The sequence below is a fragment of the Biomphalaria glabrata genome, chromosome 7, assembly GCF_947242115.1.
Source record: "Biomphalaria glabrata chromosome 7, xgBioGlab47.1, whole genome shotgun sequence".
Lineage (NCBI taxonomy): Eukaryota > Metazoa > Mollusca > Gastropoda > Planorbidae > Biomphalaria > Biomphalaria glabrata.
The window spans coordinates 33,520,201-33,542,712 of record NC_074717.1 but is presented as its reverse complement, the minus strand read 5'-3'; the positions used below and the strand labels follow the sequence as shown (position 1 = coordinate 33,542,712).

The 22,512-nt window shown below is 36.2% G+C and overlaps 1 protein-coding gene across 4 annotated transcripts in view; it reads right to left on the bottom strand.

The window, feature by feature from the left end:
- Positions 1-7,256: 7,256 nt before the first annotated feature.
- LOC106057877 (bactericidal permeability-increasing protein-like) overlaps positions 7,257-22,512 on the bottom strand; it is a 16,947-nt gene continuing 1,691 nt past the window's right edge. For all 4 annotated transcript variants that reach the window (XM_056035190.1, XM_056035188.1, XM_056035187.1 and 1 more), the window contains exons 3-16: positions 20,922-21,021; positions 18,797-18,931; positions 18,614-18,687; positions 17,714-17,868; positions 15,148-15,211; positions 14,866-14,957; positions 13,801-13,980; positions 12,928-13,002; positions 12,134-12,289; positions 11,122-11,189; positions 9,279-9,321; positions 8,628-8,691; positions 8,438-8,514; positions 7,257-7,449 (exon numbers count right to left, since the gene is read on the bottom strand). In XM_056035190.1, the coding sequence (XP_055891165.1) occupies positions 7,402-7,449; positions 8,438-8,514; positions 8,628-8,691; positions 9,279-9,321; positions 11,122-11,189; positions 12,134-12,289; positions 12,928-13,002; positions 13,801-13,980; positions 14,866-14,957; positions 15,148-15,211; positions 17,714-17,868; positions 18,614-18,687; positions 18,797-18,931; positions 20,922-21,021 (1,331 nt within the window). In that variant the 3' untranslated portion in view covers positions 7,257-7,401. The remainder of the gene's footprint in view (positions 7,450-8,437; positions 8,515-8,627; positions 8,692-9,278; positions 9,322-11,121; positions 11,190-12,133; positions 12,290-12,927; positions 13,003-13,800; positions 13,981-14,865; positions 14,958-15,147; positions 15,212-17,713; positions 17,869-18,613; positions 18,688-18,796; positions 18,932-20,921; positions 21,022-22,512) is intronic.

The following is a 22,512-nucleotide window of genomic DNA, read 5'->3' as shown; positions in this document are numbered from 1 at the left end:
CGGGCTATATGCGAGAAAATCCGTGAAGTTGCTTCTTATAGTAGTTCCATCCCTTTACCAAACGAATTTTAAATACGACCCGTTTTCTAAAAAGAAAACAACTTTTTCTTTCTGTAAGTGGAAGTAGCAAATGAATACAATACAAAAAACAAGCCAGAGCTACAAAGTGAAGAGTAAATGAGACACTAGGCGAGTTTGTAAAAAAGTCTCATTCATCCAAAGCAGCGTCAGAAAAGAGATCTTACTTTAATAGCAGATAAGGGCTTGTATTTTACTTCACAACTATACAGGCTCTACGTGAGCAGTGTTAAGGAAACCACTAGGTCTTATAAGTCTTTAAAAAAAATTCAACTTGTTTTGTAAAAATTGTGTTTGATCAAAAGCAAATCAAGGAATAAATAAATAATTAAAACAACAACAAATTAAAACATAAATACTTTTAACAAAAAGACGATCCTCCCATAATAGAACCTACAGAGCGATATTTCTTCTTTTAATCATAACGAAAATTATAAATTAAAATGACAAGTTAAAACATCCCCCCCCCCTTCTTTCCCTAAAGAATCCAGGTTTAGTGAATGTATAGATCTGCTACACTTTAGAATATTCCAATAATATGACTTTGGATCTAGACTTATAAGTCGATGTGCAAACTTTTCCTGAACTTTAATAAACTCTTGAACGGATAATGCCTATTGCCTACATATCTTAAGACAAAAGTCAGTTTAAGATAAATATTTTCTCCTTATCTAGTCACATTTTTTTTTATTTTGAAAAATTAGAAACAGTCAAACTAGAGTTTTCCCTGTGTGGCCAACGAACTAGTAACGCTTTTCCCAATGATAGGCCAATACAGCAATGGTCAAATTTCTAGGATAATCGTTACAGCCGTTTTCAAGATCCATGTCCAGGTTTCAGAGCCCACCCACCAGAAGGTTTCAGGTTCCATGAAGTTATGAGTTTAATAGAGGTATTGTAAAAAAAAAAACTACATATAATTCCTACAAGTACATAACTAAAGAAAGGAGAATCTTAAGGGAAGACAAAATATAATTATGATTGCAAATAAATAAACTCGAGCCCCAGTGTCTAACCGTATCCCTTATACTAGTTCGTATTGATCCACTAAATAATCCTGATAATACAAAGACATCCAATTGCAAGAACCCTTGAATTAATAATAAAATGACAATTATCACATTTTCATCTAAAGAACTTTTCTAACGACTGAAACATGCGATCACTTTATGGTAGGATTGTTTATAACGCAGCTCAGAATGCAGGACAACGCTTGACCCGCTGTGGGGAAGCTTACAGCAGTCTCCTTGACTTCCTCGCTGGCTAAGGGAGGAGGGGGGCACCCACTGGGTTAGGGGCGTCACATATGAGTTCAGTGCGTGGAGCAGGTTAATAACAGCTAATCTAGAAGTCATTAAATAGAAAGTGGATATTTAGGGGATCATTTCTCTATGCGTCCGAGTGATAGCCAGAGCTATTACTAGAAGAAAGAATAATGTTGTCATTTTTAGTTTCACCTTGAAAAAAATTACAGCATGCAATAGTGAAACATAAATATACCAGACAATAGAATAGTATTAATTCGTTAAGGTCACTGGCAGGAGTAACAGCAGCAGAGGAAATAGAAGTATCAGCAGAAGTGGTATTAGGTATAACAGATAAGAAATACACTACGGCACACCTTTTTTGTGTCCCCAATTCAGTGAAGTTAGGCCACGCATGATTTGAACTGAAAATCTTCATTAAGTTTTGTATTAAGTCATTGAGGCCCTGTGACCCGTGGTCTATATCTGACCCCTCGAAACACCTGGCCATATTGCAGTATGAGGTCACACAGGTTCTATCACTGAACAATTTATTTTTGTTTCGCTTAAGTTGCCGGTGACACTTGTTTGGAAAGTTCTGTATTTAGTAATAAAGGAAACTGCGAACACAGTGAGCATTGAATAATCCTGAGCTATAAAGACTATGAAAAGACAACGCAATAGGGAAATATACGAAACACTATCCGGACATAGGGTAATAGTGAGATAAAGACATAACGTCGTTAGATTTGAACACGAAGAAGACACATAAAAATACGAGTTCTACAAATATTGGTAAAACATGATTGATTAGCGAACACAAATATAAGCACAAGAGATGTGTCACCTTGGGTCGAGCACAGGACCCAGGTACGAGTGGGCTACTAAATAACAGGGTACTAGAAATGAGTGAGCAATATATACATTCAGGTCTACCTCGCACCGTACGATTTAGCTGCTATAAATTTAGACAAATCACACTCACACAATAATATTATGTTGTTTTTTTAGTTTGTTGCATTTTAACTGCGTTTCACCCAAACAACGAGGACCTAATTAAACGAGGATTAAACTTGATATCTACACGTCTTGTAGTGGAAGGTGCGAGAGAAAGCCACCTCTAAGCTGCTGTAGATTGTAAACAAAAAAAAATAATTACTATATTTTTCTTGATTCTTCCCTTTAAATCAAATCTCTATGTCAAGTATATAAATTAGTCTTTAAAAATTAATTGTTTTAAGGCAATTAAATATTTTAATTTTTTAAAAATAAACAAAGTGTTTCTTTTCACACACTTTGGGCAAAAACAACCTTCAATGAAGACATCGATAGATAGATAGATAGATAGATAGATAGATAGATAGATAGATAGATAGATAGATAGATAGATAGATAGATAGATAGATAGATAGATAGATAGATATAGATAGATAGATAGATAGATAGATAGATAGATAGATAGATAGATAGATAGATAGATAGATAGATAGATAGATAGATAGATAGATAGATAGATTAGAGGTAAGAAAAGCTGACTTGTGCAATCAACTGTTTTAGATACGTCGCACTATACAAGCTGTCATCAATTCATGTTTTAAAACAGCTTCTCTAAAACGATTTCCGGATATAACGCCATCACTATACACACGAGACATGCTCGACGTAAACTATACTCCTATAAGAGTCCTATGTCGATGAAATTAAATAGACTAGTTTTGTTTTATTAGCAGTTTTTGGTTGTTATATCGTGTGGTGGTCTGTTTTTCTGTCCGTCCGTAGATCTTTCAGATTTAGATCTAAAAACAAATTGAAAGTTAGTAAAAATCCTATTTGACCATATTTTGTGAGTTGCTAATTTAAAGTGCAAATGCTACTTTGGGTCATCTTTAAGTCCTTTTTTTGTGTTAATTAAATTAATTATACAGCTTTTTTTCGCATTGATACACCACTTTTAAAACAATAAAAAGAAACTTATATATAATGTACAAAAAGAGAATTTCGGTTGCAATAAGGCAAGGCATAAACAACAATTATATTGACTTTAATAGAATAGCTTTTACATGCTTAAAGAGTCATGATAAAGGCCTCTTAGACCCTTGACCAAATGAAAGCTAATATTCCAGAATCCAGAAACGCAAGGATGGCTCTTTGCAAAAGGTCCCCAATCAATGTGATGATCATTTAGTAACTACCTTTTTTTAGGGGGGGGGGGAGGATCACGACTCCCTGGGGCAAACCTCGGTTCCTCCCTATTAATAACGCTAAAAGCTGAGTTGTACGAATTTTAAAATAACTAGCCATTAGTTGCGTGAATGCCGCCACCACAATGTGCAATTCTAGTGAGGGCCAGCGTGGCGGATGGGGCAAGAGTTACTAATCCCTCCCATTTCCTTCGGGGCCCAATAGGAGGCAATGTTTTCCTCTCCCCCTTCTTATCTCATTTCTCGCAAACGCCTCCGTGGGCCACGTTGAGGTCAGAAAAAGACTTCACCGGATGTTGTCATCCATTAGATCTAACATGATTAAGACGAGAACAAATTTTAGTGGCTGATGATGAGAAATTCGCCAACGTACTAAATTATTTTTATTCTCGTTTTGACAAAGAAGATTTTTTTGATCTACACAAAGAACTTTTCAACACTCTGTCCAAAGGAAAACAAGAGCCCTACGTCAGTTTTGTAACTGAGGATGAAGTGATCTTGTTATTTAAAAGAGTAGACGTAACAAAAGCTTCTGGACCAGACAAAATTAGTGGCAAGCTGATCAAGCTATGTGCGGAGCAAATTTCTTCTATCTTCAGTCATATCTTTAACCAGTCATTGCAAACGTGCGTAATTCCAAACATCTGGAAAACTTCAGAAATCATACCAGTGCCTAAGAAACAAAAAATAGATTGCTTAAATGATTTCCGCCCAGTAGCACTAACACCTATTGTTATGAAATGTTTTGAAAAATATGTGCTTAAACAACTTGTAGCAAAAGTCAACAACAGCCTAGACCCTCACCAATTTGCATACAAAGCAGCTAGAGGAACTGAGGATGCCATTCTATTGCTTTTGGACCAGCTTTATAAGCATCTCGATATACCCAAAACATATGCACGAGTCCTCTTCGTAGATTTCTCCTCGGCTTTCAATACCATACAGCCACATCTAATGATAAACAAACTGAGTAACTTAAATGTAAGCCCTTACTTACAAGCATGGGTTCTAAACCTTTTAACCCAACGGCCCCAGTATGTTAAAGTCAACAACACCAAATCGTCAACTCGAGTACTATGTACGGGTGCTCCACAAGGTTGTGTACTTTCTCCTGTACTATACACTCTTTACACTAATGACATAAGAAGCATCTATGACTCAGTTAAACTCATTAAATTCGCTGATGATACTGCCATAGTCGGTCTTATTTCAGGAGACGAAACTCAGTATCGAAGCTCAATAGAAGAGTTTACAAACTGGTGCACCGACAACTTTCTAGAACTGAATGTAACAAAAACTAAAGAACTTATAATAGATTTTAGAAAGAAAAAACAAACTATACGTGAACTGCAAATAAACACTACATCTATAGAACAAGTAAAGGCATATAAATATCTAGGCGTTATCATCAACAACAAGCTTTCATGGGAAGACCACCTTGGAACTCTGACAAAGAAAACAGCCCAGCGACTCTTTTTTCTATACAAACTCAACAGTTTTAAATTAAACAAGAAGATCCTTGAGACATTTTACGGCGCGACTGTACAAAATCTGCTAACATACGGAATAAGTTGTTGGCAAGGCAACGCCTCATCTAAACTGTTGCAACATCTAGAAAACATCATTAAAAAAGCATCAAAAATTACACTCACAACATTACCACATTTAAAGGAACTTTTTGAACAAACGTGCCTAAGAAAAATCGAAAAAATCTTGGAAGACAACGGCCACCCGCTCCATCAGAACTACGCCAGGTCAACGCGAAGTGGGCGACTGCTGTCAATCAAAACAAGAACGGAGCGGTACAAAAACTCGTTCGTTCCTCACTCGGTCAGACTCTATCACCGCCACTCATTGATCAGGGAACATGAAATGCACCAAGATACCTGTGTGTAGTCGCTGAATGAACTCTTTATGTTGTCTGTTGTATATATGTGTATTTTTCTGTTGTGTTGTCTTTATATGAGAAACGAGTCCTTGTAATCACAACAAATTTCCGTAAGGATCAATAAAGCAGTCTTAGTCTAAGTCTTAATTGGAAGCGGTTCTTACTTACAAGTACGCATTCACCAGGACTCCATTGTTTTCATCTATTTGATCTAACATGATAGAGATTTTTCTCATCTCGTTGTCTGGCAATAAGACGGACCTAGTATATTAGATGTGTGTAGTAACAGGCAATCAAGCTTCGAAGTAAAAAGTAGGATTGTGATTGTTGTTAGTTTGTAGTTCAAAGCTTCTGATATTCTATATTTCTAACCAAAAAACTTTGTGTTTTGTTTCATAATTTTTTTTATTGGCCTATACGAAAAGAACTGTCTCTCTGTCGTTATTACATTTAAACGCTTTAAACTAAAAGTCGGATCTCATTATTACTTTCCCTATGCTTGAAATTTTTAAAATAGCATTCTCAGCAATATGTAAATCTTCTTATCTTATCTTATATAATACAGACGTTACTTCAGTCATGCATGTTAACCAATGACTTAAATTCAGCCAAGTCACTGGTTTTCCTGGATGGCTCAGGCAGCCCATTCTATGCTCTAATTGCACTTGAGAAGAAGAAGCATTTGTACAAATTTGTCCTAGCATATGGAATGAGGAATGTGCCTTTATCCTTGTGTCTTTCTTAGTTTTTAATCAGATTTTGTTTTTATATTTGAAGATTATGGTTCAGTGCTTTTTGTATAATTGCTACTTTACTTTTGAGTCTTCTATCCTGAAGGCTTTCTAAATTTAGTGATTTTACTAAAGGTGTTACTCTAGTCAAATGTGAATATTCGTTTCTTATGAATCTCACTTCTCCAATTTGATTCCCATTTCTGTAATTCATCTAATTCTCTTTGTAAAAAGTTCTGCAGCTTGTGTTGTTTTTATCGTTCTATGTATAATGCAATCATTTGCAAATAATCTGAAATGTACTGTAATGTACATAGCTTGTGTATATATTAGTTATATAATGTTTTTATGCGTAACTCATAGAATAATTATTTGGCCCAAAAGATCATATTTCTTGCCAAAAAAAAAAAAAACTTAGCATAAATAAGTTTTTTTTTATGTTAGTTTTGGAATCTTTGTGTTTAGTATGCATTTTTTTTTTTTTTTTGTAAATTGGTATGTAGCCCGCTGGAGCAACATTGCGAATGGAAATGTATTTTATGGTTGTCAAATTATCTAAAAATCTAACACTTGTTAAATATAATTTTTAAAAAATAATTTTACTTTAAATGTTACGAGTTTAGCTACTCATATTTTAAAATATGATAGTAAGACGTAATATTCTGTTTTTCTTTTTGAGGTATTGTAAAAGATAAGACGATGTGTTAACAAAGGAAAAGGTGAACAGAAGCGTGTAGGAGTAGTCTAAGAAGGTCAGTGCGGTCAGGGCGCAACATGCGCTCCCAGACTCCGCGGGCTTTTTGGGATTTGTCTTAGCACTCCAACCACTTTTCCATTTCTATTTTATGGCTTGTTGTCAGAGCGTGATGAAAGTTCACAGCCTGCTCGGTAGTCGGTGTTAGCACCAACCGGTGAACCAAGGAGTCAGCAATGGTGTTTTTAGTCAAACATAGGTCACACTCTTTTGATAAAATATGATAAAACTACACCCTTTAAAAGTATAAACCCTGAAGATTGGATCGCATGACATCATTACTTTTAAAAGTTGTGGCCCTTGATTCAACAGGTTGTTTCTAAAATAACAAAATTAAAACGCAATGGTATCAAGTCAAAATCAATAGTAAGGAATATTTTATTTCCAGTGACACAGAGAAAAATGACCATGGTACTAGAACAATAGAATATTTAAAAATCTTTTAAAATGTAAAACTTTTCCAAACATCCCAACGGTTCGAGCAGAACATTTAGTCACAGGAGATTTAAACAATGCCTTGATACTGTACGTTTGTACTTATTAGGACTGATTTCTGAAAAAGTTAAAGTTATAATAAATAGCATTAAATTACTATAACTCTTTACTGAACTAGCATTACACACAAAACTATATATTGTTTATTGAGGCCGGAACCTCAAATTTTTTTGTGCACCCTGCAAAACGCATTGCTTTTTCACATTAACTTTTAACTTGCCTCTCCACATACATAAGCTCGTACATACTTTAGTCCCGAACCTCAGCCCCCCACTCTCCAACTTACTTTAAAGTACGCTTGAACTTGGCTTGACTTGGCTACCTATGAAAGGGGCTCGAGGTTCGACACCCGACTCGGGCAGAGTTGTGTTTACTGAGCGCCTGAAGGGAGCACGGAAAAACCTTCTCCTAGATACGCCCTCTTCTCCCCACTGGTCCACAACTGAGATTAGACCAAAGCGCTCTGAGCATGCTATAAGCATGAAAGTAGCGCTATATAAAAGCCATTATTTATTTATTATTTAATTTTAAAATCTGTTACGTTACATTTGAACGACCCGCTCTCTCTTTATATCACATTTCTTTCCCTATTCCAATACACCCACCCTTTTGTTCTGCCCCTACACATCATAATTCTCTCCCACATACACTTTCATGATGAATTGGAATGGCACGTTTTATAAATCCCTCCCACATGCACACATCATTTTGGCCCGTGAATTCTAGTATCACTTTTCTGCCCCTTGCACAAAAAATAAAAAAATAGTTAGTCTAACAAAGAAGCTCTGACTTTTCTTCAACTTCTCCATTCAATATCGAAGTACGTAATCGTCTCTAGGTCGGCCCCACTTCCACGATCCGGTTCAAACAAAAATCCTCCCCAAAGCACACACATACACCTTTAATAGTCTCTTACAGATATTCGATTACATATGTCTCTTTGTTTTCTCTTTCTAAAAAATATTAGCTTATGTTACATGTAATAGTACTATATCCGGTACAAAAAGAGCACAAATATATAGGTACTGAAGAGCTGTTCCACTTACATCTTGATAAACAATTCTTGGATTTTGAAAAGTAAGATCTTTAAGTACCGGCAGCGCTATTCCTGTATCGCCAACAGCTAGAGGGGAAAAATTATGTTTCACTGTATGAATATACTCTACAAAACTTTTATCATACAAAAATGTATTGGTAGTCTTTAGTCTCTTGATGTATTTCATTCTAAATACTTACCATTCAATTGAGGGATTACTACCATATTCATGCCGTCATCTAATGCTTTATTGATGGATGAGATCTGAAAAGTATACAAATATATTAGTCTCTGAGAATCAATATCAGCAACTTGTAGTTATTGTTCAACGGACTATTTTTTTTTTTGCTAGCTTGAGCTCATCACAGTTTTTTTGACGTGTTTTTTGCACATGAAGTGTGTGTTCCAGGAAATATATTGGAGTAGGACAAAAAATACTACTTAACAAAGCTTAATAACAAAGGCAAAAACAAATCGATTTTATTAGCTTTTTTTTCGGTAAATGAAAAACTGATATATATTAACGTAACCATGATATATGAACTGATCTAGATTCTGGCACTACTTCGATTCAAAGACCAACCATTTTAACATTTTCTGGTCTCTCCTTCTCTCTCTCTCTCTCTCTCTATCTTATATATATATATATATATAAATAAATAGATAGATAGATAGATAGATAGATAGATAGATAGATAGATAGATAGATAGATAGATAGATAGATAGGTAGGTAGATAGATAGATAGATAGATAGATAGATAGATAGATAGATAGATAGATAGATAGATAGATAGATAGATAGATAGATAGATAGATAGATAGATAGATAGATAGATAGATAAAGTCTTACGTCTATTTCTCCAATTTGAGAGTTTAAAGATTCGATTATCGTTCTGTAAAAGAAAAGTAATATATTTATATTAACATTACGGCAAGTAGATATTCATGAATGTTCTAATATACACACACTTCAGTGTAATTAAGAGAAGTCTAATTCACTCAGTGCTCATTGCAGACCATTGCATGACGCGTAGGACGTAATCATCTTCTTTTTTTTTTTTTGAAGTTTCGTCTTTATTATATAAGAAAGACCAAAATCTCGTATACCATCTCACTTTCTTCTCGTTCTCAAAGACTTACATGCTGAGTGTGCTTAAAGACATACCTAGATCTAGATTCTAGATTCACCAGCTGAGTGTGCTTAAAGACATACCTAGATCTAGATTCTAGATTCACCAGCTGAGTGTGATAATGACGTACTTAGATCTAGATTCACCAGCTGAGTGTGCTAAAGACATACTTAGATCTAGATTCACCAGCTGAGTGTGCTAAAGACATACCTAGATTACCTAGATCTAGATTCACCAGCTGAGTGTGCTAAAGACATACCTAGATCTAGATTCTAGATTCACCAGCTGAGTGTGCTTAAAGACATACCTAGATCTAGATTCTAGATTCACCAGCTGAGTGTGCTTAAAGACATACCTAGATCTAGATTCTAGATTCACCAGCTGAGTGTGATAATGACGTACTTAGATCTAGATTCACCAGCTGAGTGTGCTAAAGACATACTTAGATCTAGATTCACCAGCTGAGTGTGCTAAAGACATACCTAGATTACCTAGATCTAGATTCACCAGCTGAGTGTGCTAAAGACATACTTAGATCTAGATTCACCAGCTGAGTGTGCTAAAGACATACTTAGATCTAGATTCACCAGCTGAGTGTGTTAAAGACATACCTAGATCTAGATTCACCAGCTGAGTGTGCTAAAGACATACTTAGATCTAGATTCACCAGCTGAGTGTGTTAAAGACATACCTAGATCTAGATTCACCAGCTGAGTGTGCTAAAGACATACCTAGATCTAGATTCACCAGCTGAGTGTGCTAAAGACATACTTAGATCTAGATTCACCAGCTGAGTGTGTTAAAGACATACCTAGATCTAGATTCACCAGCTGAGTGTGCTAAAGACATACCTAGATCTAGATTCACCAGCTGAGTGTGCTAAAGACATACTTAGATCTAGATTCACCAGCTGAGTGTGTTAAAGACATACCTAGATCTAGATTCACCAGCTGAGTGTGCTAAAGACATACTTAGATCTAGATTCACCAGCTGAGTGTGTTAAAGACATACTTAGATCTAGATTCACCAGCTGAGTGTGCTAAAGACATACTTAGATCTAGATTCACCAGCTGAATGTGCTAAAGACATACTTAGATCTAGATTCACCAGCTGAATGTGCTAAAGACATACTTAGATCTAGATTCACCAGCTGAGTGTGCTAAAGACATACTTAGATCTAGATTCACCAGCTGAGTGTGTTAAAGACATACTTAGATCTAGATTCACCAGCTGAGTGTGCTAAAGACATACTTAGATCTAGATTCACCAGCTGAATGTGCTAAAGACATACCTAGCTCTCAAACCACCAGCTGAAGTGAGGTAGCCACACGTTGACTTGTCTACGTAACATACATAACAAGCAGTTTTGGTTATCAAATGTTTGAATTCAAATTGAGATCAAAAGTGTTAGCAAACAAGTTGGCAGTACATTGTATGTTGATGAAAAAAATATTTTGCTCCTCATCAGGTGGAAAAGGGGGGGGGGACACTAGCAAGAAGGGCCTCAGTCTCTGTAAAAAACTCTTAGAAAATCCTATTTAGTTAGTACCTAGTAGTACCTACCGAAACTGAGCCACGTTACCAACGATACGATCGTTTCGGACAAAAGCTGCTCCTGCAATTGAAATGACCTGAAAATGAATTGAAAAAATTAACAGATTTTTAAAGATAGACATTTTTTTCTTTGGTTACAGCTATTTTAACACGTATGCTACATAAATGTTGGATTACTTTGGCACACCTTTTTGGTGCAAAACAGGGCTTGCACAACAATATATATTAACTGTTATGTGGCGCTACAAGTTTCAGAGTTTTATAACTAGCTGTCGCCTACACATGAAACATGAGGCAGGAGAAATCTATTGTGATAAATCGTACAATACATTATACACATTTATGTCCAAACATTTCACGTCAAGACCTACGTTTAAAAATTAAATTTTAAAAAGGGGCGTATCTAATGGGAGAACTCCACAGTTATAATATCCCTTTATACTGTCAGATTATTTCCCTTCGTTTCGATATCAAATAAGATTAATTAATTACCTATAATTAGTTAATTGATTGACTGACTTGAAAGTTCCATAGATACCTAACTTTACACACTATGAAATTTATAAATCTATGGTGTTACTTGGCTAAGTGGTCACACTTTACACTGACATAACGTAACAGTAATACCTCGAGGTTGTCCCGCTGTTATAATAATAATACATTTTTAAAAACCTGCAATCGTGTCACGTGATCATGTTTACGTTTTTAAGAAGTCAGCAGTTATTAAACAGAAGAGGTCAAGGAAACGATGCAGACGACATTTAGGGTGTGGAGAGAAATCAAACTGGTTTGGCGGAAGGGAAGGGGGGGGGGTAATGACTACAAAACTGGGGAATGGTGGACACATATTTTGTGACCACCTAGTAATCAAATAAAGTAAAAGGCAAAGAAAATTATGAAATGTGTTGTTGAATTACGTCATTTTGAACTGAAAATACATTTCCTGTTTTTGTAACTCTGGTCAAGTCGTTTGCTGTGTCTTTTTTTTTTAAAGTCCGGACGCATATGCTGATGTACCTACCACGTTTGCTGTCACCACGGCTGATGCTGATGATGTAGACAAATCCAAAGTCCCATACAGAGTTAGGCCGAGACCGCTGCTGGTGATATTGAAGTCTGGAGCCTTGCTTGAAGATATTGTCAAAGTCACAAAAGAATTTGGGTATTTCTCAGCCAACTGTTTTAAAAGAAGAAATTAAGAAGTAATTATGCATTGTATTGAAAACATCCTTTAACTCTTCAACTGTCAATATTTTACTCACAGAAAGGGAAAAATGTATGAGCAACAACTAATAAAGTATTGGAGAGTGAAGGTGTCGACAAAGGGAGATAAGTGAGAACTATGTTAGTGACAGCCGCTGAGCACATTTTTTTCCCTTGAATTCTGATTTTCAATTAGATATGTTATACAGATAATAGAATTTGATAGTCAATTAGATGAGGCTAATGGTAGATTGTTTAAATTGAGAATTAAGTAAAATGCTTAGTTGACTTATGACAACCAATATCCAGACAACTGGAAAATGTATTTTTAGTAAATAAAATAGAATGCTGCCCCAACAATTACTATGGAGGATACTATGACATCATCAACAGTATGGGCCCTTTCAATGGGCTCCGCACTGTCCGCTCACTGGTCAGGAGCTTGAACCCGTCCCACCGTCATGTCCTTTAGTCATCCATAAGGCTTGAATTAGGACTAGGACATAATAATCTCCATTCCTGAAGCAATATATATATATATATATATATAGTACACCTTTTAAAAACGTTTTCACAAATATGTAATAGACTTTTCGATAGAAATAAACCTACCAGAGGAATGAGGGTGCCGGCACACGCTGAATCTGGACAAGTTGTATTCAAGAAACCTTTACTCTGTGCTGGAAGCTGAAATTACGAAGATATTGAAAATAGTTTCTGAGTAAAATGTTTATATTTAGCTCCTAAAAATAAATAATTTATATAGATTTGGTTGGGGGTATAGGGGCTTCTGTAGGAAGAGGAGAACCTCTTTCAACTGGGCAGTCGGACTCCAACTTTCACCTGTGGTTCAAGTAGATGTCAGCGTGTGACAACAGCCAAACCGTGGTAAATCGTCTAGGCGCAGATAAAGATGTGGGCGTGTTCTGTACATTGGATGATAGACTCTCTCTAACACATTCTTCATTTACCTACAGAATTAACTTTTTCTCTCCTAACTGACGATACCAGCGTTGATTTCACCAGAATGTGGTAAATAATTACGGAGAGAAAGAGTTAACATGGGGAGGGGGAGAAGAAAATACTCAACGCCTTGTATTGTCTTGCCATTAGCAAATACGTGATAGAGCGATGGAATTCTTTATCATATTGATATTTGATCTCTTCTTTCTCTTTATCTCCCAATCTCGTTCGTCGTCTCTTTATTTAGCTCTCTTTTATATCTAACCTTTCTCTCTATAGGAAATATTGTATAGCCTGGTTTTTCGTCTAGTAGGATAGTTTTATTTTTTATATAAAGTAGAGGTTTGCTTTGATTTCAAAAATATCATAATGTTTAGCTGAAATCTACACATTTCAATCATAAGCCCTGGGTCACCGATTGACACCCATTCTAGCAGTTTGAAATATTTGGGCATTTTAATAAAATAAAATAAAAAGCTGTGTTGGTTGCATAGGACCCTGTCACGCAAATGTTTCCTTCACCTTGTCAGGAGAGATGACGTATTGAAGATAGCCATGTGTATGTGCAGCGTAACCCAACGTCCTAGGTACATAGTCTGTCATCCACAGGTACAACATACTGCTGCTTTCTGTCCAGGCAGGTATAACATCAGGTGAGAAAGGAATCTGGCTTTGTCTGTCTGCCTTCCAATAAACAGCTCCCTGTTTGTGTTGTTTTTTATATGGAAATATTAAAGAAATTAATTTTTAATATATTCGTTATACTTTCTTTATAATTTGGTTATTTTACAAATTATTGTTACCTTTTTAAAAAAGCGAATCCAGGAGGTATAAATGATAAAAAAAAATATTTAAGAAACCACACAGGCGGGACTGCTTTTGTCGTTATTGTGTGTAATCTACAATTATGTCTGTCACTAGTTGTCTGTTTGTTTTACTCAATATTTTTTTAAATATTTGTTAATAGTTCTCTCTACACTCAGTCTACAGACTCTTCACCCACACTGCTATTCAATTCTTTTTTGTCCAGTTTAGTCAAAGGAATGATAGTTGGAATTGTGGATAAAATTATTGAACAATTTAAAGAAACTTTCTACAGTTTCTTCAGTTGTCTACCTAGTAGCTGAATCTATTTTAGAAAGAAGGATCTTTTTAAGGTTTGTATATCCTCCTTTTCCCCTCACGTATAATTGTACATTATTGTTTCTGCGTCTGACACACTATCCATCTATTAATCCATCCCAGTGGCTCTACAGCCCATAGAGGCCTATAGCCTGCTTCAACACATCCTCCCATTAAGATCTCACCTGGGTCTTTCGTCTCCACGCCCTACCCCCAAGCTGTTGTAGTTACCTGATTATCATAATCCAACGAATTTCTGTTTATCTCGTTCATGAAACCGGATCCTTCAAAAGTCATTAATTAAAAAGTACATAAATAAATACTCGCGTGGGCCTTATAGTTATACAAAAGTTGTGAATGCAAAAGAAAGGGATAATATAGCGAGCATAAGTAGGCTAACTGCGACTGTTGTGTTAGTCATCCCCAAGTGCCAGTTTTCTAAGAATTTAAATTTTTTTAACGTACCTTGTGCTGAGTCTCTAAGTAACTGTCCGTAAATAAAACTGGAGACAGCAATCTGTAGTCAATGACAAACTTGTCGGCAATATCAGATTCCACTATAGACAAAAATAGAGACAAGTTATTAGACATTTCTTAAAACATTTCATAGAGATGAACACTGGTTGCTAACAAAAATACTAATTTATATTTTTATTTCATAGAATAGTTTCTGATGCTTGAAAGAGAAAGATTATATAAGCCTGCAAACTGTAAGTGAAACTAAATCTTGACGTCTCCATAACTTACATGGAATCTGTCGTAACTTGTCTGCACCTTGAGTGTTGATTGCTTCAGTAACTTTGTCACAGATCTAAAACATGAAGAGAGAAACATTTGAAAAGATGTATTTCCAAAGTCATCTCTACCTAACGATACTTTCCCTGTGACATCTCTAACTAAAGATACTTTCCCTGTGACATCTCTACCTAACGATACTTTCCCTGTGACATCTCTACCTAAAGATACTTTCCCTGTGACATCTCTACCTAACGATACTTTCCCTGTGACATCTCTACCTAACGATACTTTCCCTGTGACATCTCTAACTAAAGATACTTTCCCTGTGACATCTCTACCTAACGATACTTTCCCTGTGACATCTCTACCTAAAGATACTTTCCCTGTGACATCTCTACCTAAAGATACTTTCCCTGTGACATCTCTACCTAACGATACTTTCCCTGTGACATCTCTACCTAAAGATGCTTTCCCTGTGACATCTCTACCTAAAGATACTTTCCCTGTGACATCTCAACTTAAAATTGCTGTCCCTGTGACATCTCTACCTAAAGATGCTGTCCCTGTGACATCTCTACCTAAAGATGCTGTCCCTGTGACATCTCTAACTAAAGATGTTTTCCCTGTGACATCTCTACCTAAAGATGCTTCCCCTGTGACTTCTCTAACTAAAGATGTTTTCCCTGTGACTTCTCTAACTAAAGATGTTTTCCCTGTGACTTCTCTACCTAAAGATGTTTTCCCTGTGACATCTCTAACTAAAGATGTTTTCCCTGTGACATCTCTACCTAAAGATGTTTTCCCTGTGACATCTCTAACTAAAGATACTTTCCCTGTGACATCTCTACCTAAAGATGCTTTCCCTGTGACTTCTCTAACTAAAGATGTTTTCCCTGTGACTTCTCTAACTAAAGATGTTTTCCCTGTGACATCTCTAACTAAAGATGTTTTCCCTGTGACATCTCTACCTAAAGATGCTTTCCCTGTGACATCTCTAACTAAAGATGTTTTCCCTGTGACTTCTCTAACTAAAGATGTTTTCCCTGTGACTTCTCTAACTAAAGATGTTTTCCCTGTGACTTCTCTACCTAAAGATGTTTTCCCTGTGACTTCTCTAACTAAAGATGTTTTCCCTGTGACTTCTCTACCTAAACATGTTTTCCCTGTGACATCTCTAACTAAAGATGTTTTCCCTGTGACATCTCTACCTAAAGATGTTTTCCCTGTGACATCTCTAACTAAAGATACTTTCCCTGTGACATCTCTACCTAAAGATGCTTTCCCTGTGACTTCTCTAACTAAAGATACTTTCCCTGTGACATCTCTAACTAAAGATGTTTTCCCTGTGACATCTCTAACTAAAGATACTTTCCCTGTGACATCTCTACCTAACGATACTTTCCCTGTGACATCTCTAACTAAAGATGCTTTCCCTGTGACATCTCTACCTAAAGATACTTTCCCTGTGACATCTCTACCTAAAGATACTTTCCCAGTGACATCTCTACCTAACGATACTTTCCCTGTGACATCTCTACCTAAAGATGCTTTCCCTGTGACATCTCTACCTAAAGATACTTTCCCTGTGACATCTCTACCTAAAGATACTTTCCCTGTGACATCTCTACCTAAAGATGCTTTCCCTGTGACATCTCTACCTAAAGATACTTTCCCTGTGACATCTCTACCTAAAGATACTTTCCCTGTGACATCTCTAACTAAAGATGCTTTCCCTGTGACTTCTCTAACTAAAGATGTTTTCCCAGTGATGTGTCTCCGATGCCATCTCTAAATAAAGACATGTATTTCCATTGTTTCTAGTGTCATCTCTATCTAATTTTTTTTTTTGCGATGTCTCTTATTTTAAACTAACAAAGCTTAAAAATGGACATTAAAAAATACTTTCTGTGGGCAAGATCTTTGCCTTTTACCAGCATTAGGGGAGTAAGTCATCGATCACAAAAACAGACGCAAAACTCTTTTGTTCCCTGATCAAATAATTAATTTTCTCAAAGCCAACTTTTTATTAACGTTTTTTTTTTCAAAATAGAAGATAATAAAATCCTTCGCGTATCCATGTGTAAATCTCGTCGTGCTAAGTTTGATTGTCCTGACGGATTCGGGTAACCCGTCTTCTGCCCTAAAGGCACCCTTTCTAATTTGTCCTAGCATATGGAATAAGAAATGTGCCTCTATTTTTTGTGATTTCTTTGCCATCACCTGCTGGTATGGTAATACTTCACTGGCACAAAGACTTAGACTAAATAGACTAATTAATTAAAAAAGCATCGTATATCACTCGAACACAGCTATCATCTCTTGAAGAGCTTTTTCATGAAAGATGCCTTTCCAAAACACTCACTATTCTTAAAGATAACCTGCACCCATTAAACCATTGTTACATAAGATCTAAAATATTATTAAACTATACACCAGCAATGCCATTCCATAGAATGTGTTTATGACTTAACGTAATATACACATACACTCAAACAATAGAGGCAGGTGAATCCAAAAGTGAATTCAAGAAAGAAGAAACATTCATTATTGAATCACGAAAACAGCAGCCACTAACCTTACTTCTTATAGTATCTCGTATTTTTCCTCTAAATAACCCTTTCAAGAGATTCAGCAGCCAAGCCATGCTCCCACTGAAGTTGATGTTGAAGTCTCCAATAGCTGCACTGCAACTTCTTGATACAAGCCTAGGACTGGTGTCTTCGAACTGATCTGTTAATACAACAGTAAAATGAATATGTTGGCAGCTCGCATGCAAATATCTAAAAGTTAGATCGTGCCAAGAAAGCTCCCATTAGAATAAGGGTTCCACAGAGTTTCAAACAATGATAGAATAGAATGTCAGGGAAATTTATTCATTTTCTGGAACTGGAACATTTTTCAACAACATATCTGTCATAATCGAAAGACGACCAACAACTTTTTCCAATAGATGAAAAACAAAGAGTAGTTAATTATAATCACTGACGGATCCAAGGGCGAGGGGGGGGGGGCAGTAGGGGTCATCCCCCCTCACCCATTCGACCGACCCAACCCCCCTGCGGGAGAATTTTAGTAGAGAAATCACAATATTTGTATACAAATTCTTGACTTTTCTTAATAATATGCCCATACACTATTAATTTATATTTAAACACATTTTATATTATGTCCCCCCCCCTTTTTCTAGTGATTGTAACTGTCCAGAGAGAGAGAGAGAGAGAGAGAGAGAGAGAGAGAGAGAGAGAGAGAACCAGTGCATGTAGGCTTGTGTGTTGATGACACTGATTGACACTATTAAAAAAAAGGAAACCCAGATTCAAGATCATTGGAAGGCCAATAAAAGTGAGAGAAATACTTGGCTATGTGCAATGATAAAACAATTGAAAATGTTCCCTTTGGCCATTTATAATTAATTCGAATACACGAAAGTCTGTTTATCATTTATTTATTGTACAATAAAATCAAAGGCACTGACCGATTCCAACAGTAGCTGTCAGTTCAACTCCTCTAAAATTGACAGAGACACCGCCAGAATTAGAAATAGGAACGCTGGAATGGAACATGCGAAATTTTTGATCAAATCTTAAAGCCTCTACAAATACATTCTTAGAGCATTAATTGAACTTCCAAAGCCTGCTAGGTAATGCAGCACACTTACAATAAAAGTTTATAGCGAACTCTGTAATCCAAGAGCACATCCACACCCAGATTTCTCAGATTCATGGTCAGTCCACGTTGACCAGGATTGAAAGACATGTCGATGTCCGGAATGGCCACATTCTCTAAACGGAAACTGTTGAAGTAGTGACCAAGTAAATTTATTAATAACATTTTAAATATTTTTGAAACATTGTATTGAGGGAGAAAAGTTTTTAAAAAAAAATGTGATATATGTCAGATTAGGAATACCAAAATATAGCTGAAGATCATCTTTCAGTTGATAGCTTTGGTTTACTATCCAGCTCGAAGGAAATCTAAATACCAACCTCTCCTGCCTCTGTTCTATTGGAAAGGGTTTGGGAGTCACAAGGAAATATCAGGAGCCTGTTACCCTTGGGCAGCTTGCAGTGCTACTTGCTGGCATAGCCTGTGACGTCACTGATTCCAAACTGTATCGGATATAGATCATTATGTGGACAGGAATCTCTCCAAAAAAAGGAGCTCCACAGCCATATAAAAAAAGTGTTCAAGATGAACCACAGTCGTTCTACGACTGAAGGAGGCCAATAATATACTGTATTTTACGTTTATATTATTTTTTTCACACTTCCAGTTGAATAACTACTAGAGTTAACAATTTCTGAAACTTATTTTAAGAATATTTTTTTAAACTGTATTATTTTTACTTCACAACATGTCAGCACAAATGTAAAGTTGTACTTAATGTGAAGTATTGAACTGTTTACACTTGTGATTAATGTTCTGGAACAACGGAACTAGCTTACTAGTTGTTATCTCTGTGACTTCTGTCCAATTACAGTCAGTCAATATTGACCTGTTCTTACACTTGTTTATTGTCAAACAAGGACATTTTGGCTCATAGAAGTCCGTGGACAAATAATCTTAAAGTTTAGCAGCAAACTTTTTAAAGTGTGGAAATAAAGTTTCTGGCGTCCATAAAACTCCCTAGGAAGAATTGACTAGAACTTCTCTTTCAGGTCATAATTTGATCGGAGACATGTCCTCTGGACCTAAATCAGCTTCTGCACTAAATGGTGAGCTGAGAGTATTGAAATTGGTTCTTAAAATTAGCTTTCAAATCCAACAATCAATGAATCCAAATATGTCTTGTACTTTTCAATCATATCTCTAGAAATAGTTTCATCTTTCAACAAAGGAAAATGATAAAACCTGTTTTCACTTGCTTGCCTGGAGAAGCGGGAGAGCTTTGTTTGAAAATAACCCATTGCAATACTTCAGATGAAAAACATGAAGTCTGTCTTACATTTTTCATTCAAAATATTAGTAACAAAATCACAATCAATGTCCTTCAAGGAACATAACAATTTCTTCCTTGACATCCCATATTCTTCAAATTCTTCTCAATACCTTGCCCATGATAAGCCAGCAGATATTACTGTGGTACCGAACATCAAAATGTTTTGTTTCCAAATCTTCAAGTACTTCTTGGAACTGCCTTTGATAAAGACCCCTAGCTCTGATGAGTTTGATCACTGAGATGATTGGGTCAATAATAGGTTTGATATTCAATGCAGCTTTGCGCAAACCTTCACGTTTAGTATTTATAATTAGGACATTGTTCTTTAATTAATTTTTATTTTTTATTTTTCTCAGTCAAACCACGGCCTCCATCAAGTGTTAAACAGCATTGAAAAAATTACTGGCCTGAGTTTGTGGGTTTGACTAAATGTTTCGAAATATTGCCAATAAAAATATTCTTCTTTTCCTTTAAACGTTTTAGAAAGACATGTAGAGACAATGTTTCTTTAGCCTCTGCATCATAAGAGATAAGAACCGAAAGTTTCTATAACTTATATAGATATTTAAAATTATTTGTATTTAATATATTTGAAATTTTTATATGTATAATTTGTGCACACAGAGTCAGCAAGCTAGGGTATAACTTTGCACAGTAGTTTTGTACCAAGGAATGTAGGAGTCTAAACGTCTTGGGTAACTGACAAGTGCAGGGATATTTGATGCGCTAAACAGAAAACTAATCGTGCGAGGAAGTACAACTAACTCCAAATATAACGCATTTTTCTAGACTGAAGACTGGCAATGTCCCAAACACTGTCAATGTATGTTGTTGAATTACTTACTTTTTCAACCAATACTCAAATTTTCCGTCCTTTCCTGATACGTCTTCCAAACGAATGTTGTTGAGTTTTTCGGTCAGTGCAGATTTGGCAACTTTTTCAGCTGGGAGGAAATAGAATGTTCTTAGTAAAGAAGAAGCTATACTAATACCAGAGGCGGCCTTATGGGTAGTGAGTAGGGCAACCGCTCCAGACTCCGCGGCTTACGATTACGGTGATAAATAAAATTCTTTGTCACCGTCAGTCAAATATTCCTGACCCTTTTATAATGCTCGCCCAGAGCCCTGCGCATTGCTAAGGCTAAGGCGGCCTCTGTAATACTAAACAAAACACCATAATAAATGAAATTATTCCTTCTATATACTACATAAGATAGTACATGGATAGTAACATGTTTGTTGGGTCCTTCATCCATCCCCGCCAGTGCAATGGACATGGTCCTTAGGTACCCCAACGGTGGTTCTGTTCAGTGGTGCTCGTGGGCCCGGGCTCAAGAATATGATATGGGGCCCCCTCCCTAATGATATGAGAAAAATAAATCTAAATACGCATAATTAGGTTGTATTAAAGAACAGAGGAGCCAAATTTGTATACCGGCAAAAACAACAGCTTGGGGTTCGGGCGTGGAGACGAAAGGCTCAGGAGAGATCGGAATGGAGAGATTTATTGAAGCCGGCAAGAGCCCTTCATGGGCTGTAGCGCTAATAGGATGGATGGATGGATGTATAGATTATATTGATAAATAAATAAATATGTATATATAATACATTTATATACAGTGCTTTTTTGTAAAAAAAAAATAGGTGCCGGTACTACTAATAAATTAATAATATACGTTAAAATACAAGAAAAGTAATAATTTTTCCACACATTGATAAAGGTGCCGGTACGTCGTACCGTCATACCGTCACAAAAAGCCCTGTATATATATATATATAAGACTACTACTTTCTGGAAGTACTGATGTAATTCGGTGTTTCTCAAACTTTTACTATTGCCTCCCCCAAGTCGTTGACGAGTGCTCTAGAATCCCACAGTGGAGTTCGTGGTGTGAGGGGGGGGGAATAAAAAAAACTAATAATAATCATAATCTAATTTTTCCAGAATGATTCCCAAGAATCCAAATGTACGTTATGTATGTTCACTAGAGCTAGTCTGTTTAGTCTAGTTTAATCGGAGAGGTAGCAGATTTCCTCTCCTTTCAGCAAGGAGGAAGCTCTCCCAGCTGGGTTCGGGACCGAGCCCCGACGCTAAACGTTTTTCTGTGTTCTAAGCCACAGTGACTCGTACCAACGAAATAATAATTTTTGCGATGTCCGAAAAATGAATAAAGTTTGTTGCATTTTACTAATAGATTTTCATCGATTTGTTATTTCGTAATTCTGTATTTCTGTTAAAGATTATTATATAACAATATTTTGAATTTAATGAAAGTAAAAAAAAAAGTAAAGTTCCCCTTTCAAACCTTGTGGTCTATATGGCAGATGGTGTTAAGGTCGTCTGTTTCTGTGGCATACAGTTAACGAGGGTGTCATGTGGCCAGCACAATGACCAACCGCCTTTACTTTTCCCTAACTAATGTCGACTCAGAGGC